At 33.4% G+C, this 13411-nt stretch overlaps 1 protein-coding gene across 6 annotated transcripts in view; it reads left to right on the forward strand.

Moving 5' to 3' along the window:
* The window catches only part of LRRC7 (leucine rich repeat containing 7), a 197538-nt gene that overhangs the window by 88386 nt on the left and 95741 nt on the right, over positions 1–13411 (forward strand). For all 6 annotated transcript variants that reach the window (XR_015748611.1, XM_026665686.2, XM_026665685.2 and 3 more), the window contains exon 6: positions 2071–2127. Coding sequence is in view for 5 of the 6 variants with exons in the window: in XM_026665686.2 (XP_026521471.1) it covers positions 2071–2127 (57 nt within the window). In the remaining variant the exon portion in view is untranslated. The remainder of the gene's footprint in view (positions 1–2070; positions 2128–13411) is intronic.

Genomic DNA, 13411 nt, shown 5'->3' on the forward strand with positions numbered 1-13411 from the left:
AAAATATTCTGTATTAGAACAGAGTCATTTCGGAACTTTGTTAATATAGGAATAGGAATAGCACTTAGACTTTACAGCCCTCTCTCAGCAGTTTACAGAGTCAGCATATTGCCCTCAACAATCTGAGTCCTCATTTTACTGACCTTGGAAGAACGGGGTCAACCTTGAGCCAGTGAGAATCGAACTTCTGGCAGTCAGCTGGCAGTTGGCAGAATTAGCCTGCAATACTGCATTCTAAACACTGTGCTACCACAGCTCTATATAATTCAAATATAATTTGAAGCTGGACACAAATAGTAAGACAATGTTCCTTCTCCTTTCTTTTCCTTTCTTTAATGGCTTAACCAATACATTTGAAAGAACAGTTAATTAACCAGCATCTTTAATCACAGTATGTAACTTTTTTAACATTACAATTTGCAACCTGACATTATATCTGGCTTAACCAATACATTTGAAAGAATAGTTTATTAACTAGGATCTTGAGACAGTATACTGTTTAATTAAATAGAAGGGTTAGTCTGAAATTTGGCACCTTACTCCAGGCATTGGGACTAATTGATTGGGAAAGCTATAAATAAATCCAATAAGGATTTGTCAACTTCAGTGGTCCCCAACCTTTTGGGCATTAGGGACCGGTTCTGTGGGAAAAGATTTTTCCATGGACCAGAGGGGGCATGGCTTTGCTTGTTTGCAGTTGCTGGAATGCCACGTACTGGTGCCCTTCCATGGAACGGGCGTTGGGGACCCCGATCTACTTAATCATTCCATAATAATTGTTTCCAGTACATGCAATATCATGTATCCAGTTATTTGTATGTGAATAGGTTATGTCAGATATTTCACAGAAAAGCAAGGAAAGCAAGCAGAAATATAATGTGCATTGTACAAACTGAAGAATTACACATAGACATAATTTATGAGCTGCACTTATCTCCTTTAGCTCACTGATCTTAACTACAGTTAGATACTCCAAATTCACTTTGCCTGTTTTAGAAAAAAATGAGAAGGTCAAAGTGCAATTTGCTCATGCTTGCTTTTTGACTAAATATTAACTTGTCTTCCGCTATGACAAAATGTGGTACATATCATTTCCCTTTTTGGTATATTATAATTTTACATTTTTTCATTGTTGTCAGTTGGTGGCATGCTTTAACATAAAAGCATCTATATAGTTTTTACACACATTGATGTTACAATTGGATCTTGTAATTTCATTATTTTAACATATCTCCTGGTCTTGACAAAGAAATAGAAAACTTAGCATGTTGCATTAAATATATATTTCCACAAAAAACTTTTATAGGTTTTCCAATAGATTGTTTACTCTGCAGATAGCCATATTACGTTTTATTTTAAGCATTTTAAATACCTGATATCTCCATAGTTCTTAATCAACCATCATTAGATGCTTGAAAACATTATATGTTTTATTTTCTCTAAAAAACTAAAAATTACCAGAGTAATAGCTTACTATCACTGTCAAAGATTTGACATTTTCAAAATAACTTTCTTTCCTTTATCTTCCATAGGATGTTTTTTCTTCCTAAGTTTCCTCTTTACTAATTAACTTACAAAGACACAATTAATTCATTTTTGTTAATGCCATAGAAAAATCAAAATAAATGTATACACGCTGAATCATGCTCACGATATTTTGCATTTGCTCTGGCTTGAGTAAATCTCAAAAAGTATTAATTGATGCAACCTACATTTATTGAAGCCTTTTGTACTTTTCTCCTCTTTAATTGCTCTCGTGGGGATCATCAAGATTTCCTGAAGAACATTGCCAGCAATCATGCATTATTAATATCATCTAAGTTAATATTTTAAGCTAGAAATATCTGTTGAATATGGAATTTAGCATATTTCTCTTGTAGATGTAATCAGAAATGAAGTTAAACCTGTTAATTTCAGCTGCAAAAATACAGTTATGATTGTCATTTGAGATTTTGCAGGTGCATAGGAATAATTCAGTGTACATGTGTGACTTACATGATTGGTAGTGAAATAATGAACTCCCTCGCAATTAATGAATTCCTAATATTTTAAAATCTTTATTACTTCCAGACTTGTTAAATTACGAATATTGGAATTACGAGAGAATCACTTGAAAACGCTGCCAAAGTAAGTGCCTGCGTATTGTAGCAAACAGAAATCTTCCCAGAATGTAATTTATTCTTCACTAAATATTGTATAGTATGGGTTTTTTTCTGCGCAATTTTCATTTCAAGTTGTGACATATCTTTTGGAAAATTATTCTTTGAGGAATGTATTTTAAACTATAGTAACTAGACAAATAGAGTAAATGATAATCGAGTATTTAGAAAAAGCAAATTTAAAAATAGAAGCTCATTTTGATGTGCAATAACTATACTTTTAAACAAAATTCAGTAACACAATCTTTATAAGGGCACATATACTGGATAGCACTATATTTTCATAGTGTCCCTAATGCACTCAGTGCAAAATTATCTATCTCAGCCATCTGTTGACATAAAAACTTCCCACATCTAATGCTATATTCTAATACTAGGACATTCCAGTCATCAAGAATTTGTCACATGAAATATATTTTGATTCTTCATGGACAAATAATGTTCTGTCAGTCTGTTAGTTTTGGTTAGTAATTAGTCACAAACCTTCTTAATCCATTCTGATGCAAATTTCTTATCTTTCCCCATCATATTTGATATACATAAGCAAGATGAAGGTTAACCTAACCAGGTTATTTCTTAATAATGACCAAAGGATTTCAGAGTCTTGCGATGTCAAAATTTATTAAATGTCTTTATGCCTCTTTTACAAAAATTCAGTATGCATTATACTTTTGCACCCCTATTAATATTTGCACTATATCTTGGTATACAGGTGTTTATATAACCACCTATGTAGGTTATATTTATATAGTACATCAGGGCTTATGCTAAAAGTTACCTTTTCTGCTGAAAGGGTTATTTTTGTCAATGTTACCTCTGTTTCACAGTCCCACATGACCTCTCAAAATATTGACCTTATTCTGAATAGCATAGGAAAGGGGCAATGAAAGCTACAGAGGATAAAAGGAAGTTGAAAAGAAAAATCCTTTCCCATTTATTCCTCTGGATCAGTAAGCTTTCCATTCATAGAAATAATCAGTTGCATTGCAGTCAGTTAGCTTTTACAAATTAATTGAGAGAAGTGAATTAATAAATAGGGGACATTTATAAAAGCTGAACAAAATTATATGAGATAATGATAGGACAGTTTTAATACACTGTAAATATGAAAAATAATACAATACTCCTTCCTCCTTCTATTTTCCCCAAAATCCCCTCTGTGAGGAGATGGGCTGAGAAAGAGTAAGTGCCACAAAGTGTTCCCTGCCTTAAGTTATTTATAAAAATAACAAAGGTAGTAATAAATAAAAATAAATAAATAGAATATGTTTTCGTGGTTTTATTTTTAATCATCAATAGTTGCCAAGGCCCTATGAACATAATTAGGAATTGCATTTAAACATAAATTGTTACCACCCCTCAAAAAAAAACCTTTAGAGTGCCTGCCCCATATACATTACAAATGTAATTTTTAATTATTATTTTTTAAATTAGAAGGTTAGCTCAGAGAAAATCAATATAGCTATCGCCATGTCAAGAGTGCCTTAAGTGTTAAAGCTAATAAAACAGTAATTGCTGAATTTTTGCTCTGAATTTTTTGGAACAATAAAGTATCTTTTTTTTTTCTTTCCATCTTGAATTGGACCAGGGCTTAATCATGTATTTTGAAATAGGTGATTGTACAAAGCATCCCTTCTTATTTAGGTATATTTATTTCATTTTATCATAAAAGATAAAACAGAAAACAGAAAAAACAAACAAACAAGTGTCCTTTCTCCAAAGAATGGCATTGTTGGTGGTGTTATACCTTGAGTATACCTGTTGGGCGTATGAACAAGAAATGTGTCTAATAGAGAAAGACTGCAATTTAGTTGAGATGAGTCTCTTTTTACATGGCTGCTGATCCTAGGCAGGGCAATTTGAAAAGAAGCCTCCCTTGCCGATCCCATATTGCTTGAATGCTGTTGGTATAACCTGTGAATTGAAGACAGGGCTTTAGGCATCTAGGTGATCCTTAGTAATAACATTGCATTAATTATCTGATATGGATCAAAGGATTGCTAGAAATTTGCTTCGACAAGCCTATACAGGAAGAACGGAAATAGTCCTTTTAATAAGCACATGATTGCTACTCTTGAAAAACATTCTGACAGAGCAATTACTTGAAGAGAGGAAATGATATAGGAATAAGATTAATAACTGCTACCTTCGTGCAAATAATGTGTCAAAGTGAATATAGGTGAGAGTGCATGGGGTATCTGTATTTGATGTATGGCTTATACTAATATTAAGCTTTAGCTTCCTACTATAGGCATCCATAGAAAAGAATACTTAGATAACTCATATGTTCCTTACTAAGATGGAACCTAAACTATTTATCTTGAAGTGGAAGCATTATTGCTGTCATTGTCTAATGGCCTTATGTTTGTTCTTTCAAAACTTACGTTTAGTATGTGCCATATGTAGACATAGTTTCAGGAATTGAGATGAAAAAATATTGCAGAACTGGTAACTTATGTCTTCATAAAATCAAGTTTGGTGAAAGAGTTTGCTAAAAAGTTATTTCTAATTCATTGATAATTTCCAAATACTTTACATATTTCCGAGAATTGTGTTAGTAAAGCAATATTTAAAAAATAAATAAAACAGTAGATATTCTTAAATTGACTGTTTGTGGATTATTTCATGTGCTGCTTTGAAAAATATTTTAATTAAAAATGGAGATAAAACTGGGTTGTATAGATTTAAAATTAGGTGAATATCTAAATGGTCTATATGGGTCTCTCAGATTTCTGATTTTGAGATATTTTCATTTGGTGATAGCAGCATACAGAAAAGGTCACACAATCCCTTCAGTAGAATTGTCACTATTTTCATACCAACTTAAATATTACCTTAATTTCATATTGAGATTACAGGCAAGTCACAATTAGTGCTTGTATGAATCCTATGAAGTGATTGTATTATTTTAATTTGCCCTATACAAAGTGCTGTTTCTATGGAACATATGGTAATTGGTTCCAGCATAGTTGAAATTTTAAACCTAAATTTTTATATGTATATTAATGAAATATTACAGCAAAGTATAGAAACAATATAAATTATAAGTATATTGTTTAAGTTATAACTTATGGTTAATAAAGTCACTAAATAGTTACAGAAACAAAATAAAACAAAAAATATACCATAGATTCAGGGATTCCTACATTTCATTCTTTTAGAATGTTGCTATGACTATGCCATATGACTAATTGAATGTCATTCAATTATAGTCATTATTTGCTCTTATTAATCATGAGCATCTTTTATAAACTTGTACTGTTTTCCGCTGACAGAATCTTCCTTTTCTCCATTTTACACAAATATAGATAGCAATGTCTAATCCCCCAATCACAAATGCACACACACTAACCTTAATTGCATTAACCAAATCTTGCAGCATATTAAAAGTGATCCAGTATCTAAATCAAATATCACATTATTCAAACTTGCATTATTTGTGACCTACCTGTAAATGTGACACTGACTGAAGATGCAGTGTAAATACAGAATCAAAGTGCTGGCCTGTTTTCCCTAATAACATGGTAAAAAGCAACACATAACATTTTGGTTCAATGCTTGCCAACAAATTCAGGTATCAGTATGAGATTTGAAAGTGCTAAGCCAAAACAAGGATAATGGTTTGTGTGAGCATCTTTATTGATAGTAATCTCACTTGCTCTGTAACATGCACTTGGAATTGGTGAAAGCAAATAAGTCCAAAATATTTCTTAGAGATGACGTATTATAATACAAACTGTATTCCAATATATAAAGATGTACATATGTTTTATGTATACTTGGAACATTACCCAGCAAAATAATCAACTACACTAATAATGGGATAAAGTCTTGTAAAAGAACTGTAAAATTTATAAAAGGATTACATTATGGAAGATGTCGAATTTAAAAAATAATCATTGGGATTCATAGGAGAATGACATTTCTTGTAAGGTATGTAGTTTTGACACATGCTAATAACAACAAGAGCAAGGTATTGTTGTCATATTTTTATTCCATATATTATAGTAAAGCTAAAACATTTGTTGCAGTTGGAATGTGGGATTTTGCTATTATTTGAACTAAAGCTGCTCCTTGTGTTGCCACATTCAATACTATCACTGCTTCTTTATCTCTGTAAACAAACAGCTCCTGATTTACATATTCACTCAAAGTAGGTAATGTTCACCTGACTTCATTATAAAGCTTTTAATTTTTGACCATCTGTTGCACTTTTACTGACCATGCATCTGATAAAAAGCAAAGCAGCAGGGTTGGCTTAAAATGGAGAAATAGTGAATCAGAAAATTGTTCTCTACTCAACAATCAGTTTTTTCTTTTTATGTCTTTCTCTTTTTTATATGATATTGGAATTGTGTTACCTATAATAGTCAATAACCTGGGTCATAAAATTGGCATAGCTGTAACTGAATATGGCAAATGATTTTTCAGAATAATAACTTATCTAATTTTATACTTTGTTAAAGAATTCATCAAAATCCTTATGTTGTTAAGATCCTCATATTATGAAAGATAGTGTATTTATATAAACAGTTGACTGAGTGCATAGTGGCTATTTATCTGACAGAAATAGTTTTGCTTCTGTTTGTACAATTTCTCACATTTCATGAAAAATTAAGTATATCTAAAATTGTACTTATATGGATCTTTAGTTGGGTATAAATTTATGTGATTATTTATACTCTTTCTTTCACAACTATTAATTTGAACATCAGTAAATTGAATTTATTTCTGAGAACATTGTATAAATATTAATGACTAAAAGTAATAAGGTATTTGTACTAATCCATGAAATATTTTGTCAGTGTGTATTTAAGAGCTATAAATGTCAAAATTTTCCCATAGTCTAACCCAACTAATTCTCTTACCTAGAATTTTTAAAGGGGCATATAGAATAATTATCAAGTATTAGTCATGGCTTAGAAATAAGTATAACTTTGGCATCCAAAGAAGATTTAACTCCTGAGTTCTTATATTAATGTCAGAACTAGATTTAAGAAAGTCTTTCCCTAAGTCTTTGGCCAAAAAAAAGTCTAATTTCACACTGGTGGTGACTATTTAACTAATAGACCCCACCTCCTCCTCCACTCTGTGCTTCCTGCTCCCCTTCCAGCCATTTTTTAATTCATATTATTGTACTTATTTATTTTTATTGTTTCATTGCTTTGCTATTGTTATATATATATATATATTTATTAGTTTTTCCATTTTATTGTTATAAATCAGTCAAGGCATAAAATAAATTTAACAAAGAAACAAACAAATACATTCATATAGCTTACACAGTAAATTCTATGACTATTCCACTTAATCCTTAAATCATTGGTGGTTATTTAACTTACAATTAGCCTTAAGATAATTCTGTGTGCTTAATATGACAGTAGTGGGTCATTCGTATTTTACTATATTTTCTGAAAATGAGGCAAATATGATTTTAACATATAGCTTTGAGCATAATTATTTTATTCTACTAGTTCACATTTACCATAAAAGCCTAAGATCATGCCTAAGAGCTCTGTTCCGAGAGTGGCATCTGTACTTTGGAAAATTAATGCACTGGAATGCTTTGTAATAGATTGCTCTAGAGAAGCCTAGTGCTTTGTAAATATTGCTCAAATGACATCAAACTTGCTAGTTTTAGGCCCCTTATAGCAAGCCACAAGTAAGGAAAAAGAATTACACAGACTTCCATAATGTATTCTTAATGACATGATTAGGAAGTACTAGTAACCAGAATAGAATTTGCAGCTCTCCTTTACTATTTCATTGTGGTTTATCCTTGACCAATTTGAATCTTTTCTGGCCATGCTGTTGCAGCTTGGGCCAAACTGGCTATTTATATTCAACATTTCATCATCAGGCTTCTGTATTGTGTTCGTCTGTGAGTCAGACTTTCACAGCTGTTTCAGTTTTAAATTTGGGGCTAGCCTACTGCTGTGCCAGAATGGTTTTTTCTTAATCCTGATTGGTTGGGAGTCTTGGTCTGTGTTTATTGGTCTTGGAGTTTGCTGTGTTTTGCTTGATTGGTGTTTCTAATATCTTCTGTCTGTTTTGTGGCTTTTTTTGTCTGGATTGGCTGGCAACATTGTGTTTCCTGTATTAGAGGCTTTTAGTGCGGCTTGGCTCTGAGTAAACGGACGGCTATCATTTATTAGGAAGCTAGGTTTCATCTGGGTGCCTGGTTGGGGTGTGTTTGAGCTGGAGGTATCAGGGGGATCTGTTTGTGCCCAGGTGTTTGCCTGGCTTGTGGTGTGGAGAAAAAAAAGCCACAAAACAGACAGAAGATATTAGAAACACCAATCAAGCAAACACACAGCAAACTCCAAGACTAATACACACAGACCAAGACTCCCAACCAATCAGTATTAAGAAAAACCATTCTGGCACAGCAGATGGCTGCTTTAAAGTTGTAGCAATGTTTCGGCAGAATCTCATCTGCCATCATCAGGCTTCTGTATTGTGTTCATCTGTGAGTCAGACTTTCACAGCTGTTTCAGTTTTAAATTTGGGGCTAGCCTACTGCTGTGCCAGAATGGTTTTTTCTTAATCCTGATTGGTTGGGAGTCTTGGTCTGTGTTTATTGGTCTTGGAGTTTGCTGTGTTTTGCTTGATTGGTGTTTATAATATCTTCTGTCTGTTTTGTGGCTTTTTTTGTCTGGATTGGCTGGCAACATTGTGTTTCCTGTATTGGAGGCTTTTAGTGCGGCTTGGCTCTGAGTAAATGGACGGCTATCATTTATTAGGAAGCTAGGTTTCATCTGGGTGCCTGGTTGGGGTGTGTTTGAGCTGGAGGTATCGGGGGATCCGTATATTACTAAGGCCATTGAATGGCTTAATTAACTCAGGATGCTGGAATCTTCTAAACTTGTGAAGACAGAAGATATTGGAAAAACCAAAAAGGAAGAACTATTTTAAACTGAAAGGAACCAATAAACAAAGGCCAATTGAAATTCTATTGGAACCATCCAATGGAAACTTTTGCAGCATTTCAGAAGCAACTCTGTATTTGTTTATCATCTTGATGGCTAGATCAATTTATTTGTGCTTCTCTGTGGTTTTATTTGAAGCTTGATCAAAGTTCTTTTGACTTTTTGCAGAAACACATTAAGACTATTTTGCCATTGGTTGGATTTCTTACATTGTTTTTATTAATTGGCTTCATATGTCAGGTTTCTCTTACTGTTCCCACACCCACACCTTTTTTAGTTTCATCATGGTGGCTTATGGTAATTGTGCAAGCATTGTTTAAATGTGTCTTTCTCCTCTCCTATTCCTCATTCTATTAGGGAAAGTGCTTACTTACACAACTGCTGATATGCAACCATTTTATCATAATAGTTTTGGAGGAGGTTTTTAAATGCAACAAATTCAAAACACCATAAAAGTTTGAGATTCTACTGAGATTTTATTTTATTTTATTATTTTTGCAAGCAGCTGAATAAATGCACACATAAATATGGATGGAGATAAGGAATGAGAGAGCTAACAGCTATTCTCCCTCCATTCCCGCTTCTGTGGGAGATGAAAGGATTTTATTTGCTTCAAGTCTGTGATTGTACAGAGGGTAGAATACTGATTGGGTGAAACTTTTTTTTTTTTTTTTTGCACTCTTCTCTTGGTCATTTGGGAGAATGTTTATTGGCTCCTGGTTTCCTTGCACATTCTCAACATATCAAGGGCTACAGAAATGAGTAGAAGAGCAGATCAATTTTAACCTTTGTCAACATTCTGTTTGAGAGAGTGCTTATACAATCATTAACGTTATTTTTCATTGCTTTTGTTCATAAGTTTCCAGTTATTTATATCTGGAGTATTGCCTGTAACTATCAGCTCTACTTTCATCATTACCAAAGTTGGTATTAAGTCAATATACATCTGTCCTAACTTCACTGCAACATCTTCAATGAGTCAGGAAGATGTATGATATATTTGCAGATGGCCCATTTCAATGCACTATCCCCGTGGTGGTGAACCTATGGCCCGTGTGCTGGAAGTGGCATGCAGAGCCATTACTGCCGGCACGCGAGCACTCTCCCAGAAAAGGTCTATTGCACATGCGCGCATGCTGTGTGCCTGACAGCTGATTGTCGGGTATCTGGCATGCATGCGCAGGGGCACGGTGGTGCGCAGGAGACATGCATGCACAGAAGCGCACAGCGTGTGTTGTGCAGGTTGCATGCGCAGGAGGCATGGGGAGGCCTGCTCGCATTGCCTTCTGGGTGATGCCACGCAAGCACAAACAGGCAAGCGTGCGCGCAATTATCGGCACGGGAGCCCAAAAAGTTTAGCCACCATGTACTATCCCATAGCTGTATCATAATTCCAAACAGAACCCTAGACTATTAGGTTTCCATTAAGGTGGGTACATAGGAAAAAAATACTTTTATAAAATCTCTGATGCCTGGTGTTTTAATTGATTACTATAGAAGGGAGGGGAGACCTTTGCAATATTTATTACTGTGAGTATGGATGTATCTGATATCATTTTCAGAATTGGAATCAAAATTGCATGGCAGAATAGTAAATCTCCTATAATTGTACAAGAGATTATTTGATACCTGTTAAATACATGATTGATGACTAAGTGTCTCAATTAATTTTTTTCCTTTGTAAATATATGATTTTTAAAAGAAACTTTAATGATTGATATGCAATGTAGGGTCTGAAAGACACTGTTTTCTACATTGTAATAAATATTGAATAATAACTAAAATAATAGGTATGAATTTTCACTGTAGCTCTTAGAGGAAAAATATTAGAAAGGAGATCTTTAAATCACTTCCTAGACTAATTCTTTTATATTTCAGAAACTTTATTTACTATGGCAAAATAGAATTTAATAATATTGCCTAAACAGTTTCAGACTAAGAAGATCTAAAATACAATGGTAACATCTTGAGCATCTTTATAAACACTATGGCTTATTGCAGTAGATAATTTGGTCTTCTTCACTGTCAGCAATGTGTTATATCTGCCTCTTAACAAAACATTTGCTTTGTAATTTTAGAAATCTTGATATACTAGGTTTTTTTTTTCTTTTATCAAATCACCTTTTCCAGGGAAAACAAAAAATCTACTGCTGCCAAAAGTTTACAGTACATTTCATTTTAAGGAAAGTAAAATATATATCATATATAACAGCGGTCCCCAACATTTTTGGCATCAGGAACTGGTTTCTGGAAAAGACAAATTTTCCATGGGCTGGGCAGAAAGGATGCTTTCACACACTACCTAGATCTCATGCATACACAGGTGCAGCTTCGCTCACTTCCACTGACTGGTTCCTAACAAGCCACAGACTGATTCCAGGGGTTGGGAACCCCTGATATATAACACCTGCAAAGATTTGAAAACAAAAATCTGGAACAGCAAAATATTTAATAAGAACATTATGGAATGAATTTCAAATTAATAACAATCTTATAATTTATAAAGTAATTATTGAGTTACTGTAATTATAGTATTCCTAAACAGAGGAACTGATTAGTTTTGATTAAGAATTTATCGTAAATTATTACAAATTAATGTAATACACAGTTAATTTTGATCAGTTTATATACATTTAAAACCTAATTACAGTGAACAATTTGCTTATTGTTCATTATTCAGCAATAGAGTGGTCAATGTCTGGAATACTCTACCCGACTCTGTAGTCTCTTCCCCAAACCCCAAAAACTTTAACCTTAGACTGTCTACTATTGACCTCACCCCTTTCCTAAGAGGCCTGTAGGGGGCGTGCATAAGCGCACCAACGTGCCTACCGTCCCTGTCCTATTGTTTCTCTTATTCTTTTATTTTTCTTATATGTACCCATTTCATATATTCACAACTATGTATACACTTGTACTTATTATCTTGTAAACAATTGACAAATCAAATAAATAAAAATAAATAAATTATAATTATGAACAATGGAAATTAGCTTTGCCAGCTCTTTGAACCTATTTTATCACTTGGTGAGGGAGAAAGGGATTATTTTTTCACCGGGAAATTAGTTTAACTTTAAAATGATAATAACAAATCTCAAATTTCTTAAGTAAGGAAAGAACAGGGTAAGATGGAAAACTAAATGGCATTGCGAAGAGCCTCTTTTGGTGACTTCACTGTGGTTTTATTGGCTATATTAAAAAGTGGTTTGGCATTGTCTTATTTTAGAATATTTTTCCATTTCCAAGTCTAATTTATTATATTAGTTATATTATTTCACCTGCTAGTCTTCTACTCAAAGGCTGATTGGGTCTGGTTTTGTTTAGCATCCCGGGACAGACATAATTGGAGAAATGCAGAAGATAAAAACTTAGTGTTGAGAAATCCAGTGATGCAAAAGATACAAAAGGTTGCAAGAGCCTCAAGTGTTCTAAAGATTAGGTACATGAAATATATTGTATTTTAGATGTAGCAAAAAACAGGTGTTTGTATTAAAGGGTTTATCTATAACAAATAAATGGAAACTACATGCTTATGTAATTTTAAACTGTGCCTCTTTCATGTATCAAGCAGCAAAGGGTTATTTTTATACAAAAAAGAGGGACATCATAGGTGTCCTATGTCTTTATTGTTTGGTCTTCCTTTTTTAATATTCTTTTGATTGAAAGAATATATTTTAAAGCTTCATTTTCCACTTTATTACAAAAAATTGACAAAACAGAGCTGAAATAGTTTCATTTTTTTCAGCCTCAAGCTTTGCAAATAAAATTATAACCATGTAATTGATTGGTATACTTTCAGGAACAGTTTATCCCTGCCCTTCAGACAGTGTTTAAAAAAATACAAATGATGGGTTTCATTTTATTTTTCTGCGCTTAAGTTTCAGTTCTAGTTAACTCTAAAAATATTTGTTCCAACTTGAATACAACCTTAATATGGGTGTGTCTAGCCCCCACTTTATGTGTGTGTGCATGTACACATGCCTGCATGCTTTTGCACTATTCTTTCTAAGACAATTGCAAATCTGGCAATTATTTTAGCAACATTTTTGTAAGTAGTTTACCATTGACTTTTTCCTAAGGCTGAGAAAGAGTTGGCTTTTTGTCTACAGCAGGACTAAAACTCAGAGCCTCTGGCTTTCATGTCCCTACTTATTCTTTTAAATTCTACAGTTAAGAAAGGGCTTATGGATATTATTGGCATTGTGTCTTTTCTTTTTTGGTGAGAGAAACTGGCAGTTTGCTGGAATCTAGTGCAATGATATGTGGAAATTACTTTGGGAAACAGAAGCTGCAGATTAGACAAGAGAGAAGAGGCAGCTAAGT

Source organism: Notechis scutatus, chromosome 3, assembly GCF_049901735.1.
Source record: "Notechis scutatus isolate UNSWTSFEM ecotype Mainland chromosome 3, rNotScu1.2, whole genome shotgun sequence".
Classification (NCBI taxonomy): domain Eukaryota; kingdom Metazoa; phylum Chordata; class Lepidosauria; order Squamata; family Elapidae; genus Notechis; species Notechis scutatus.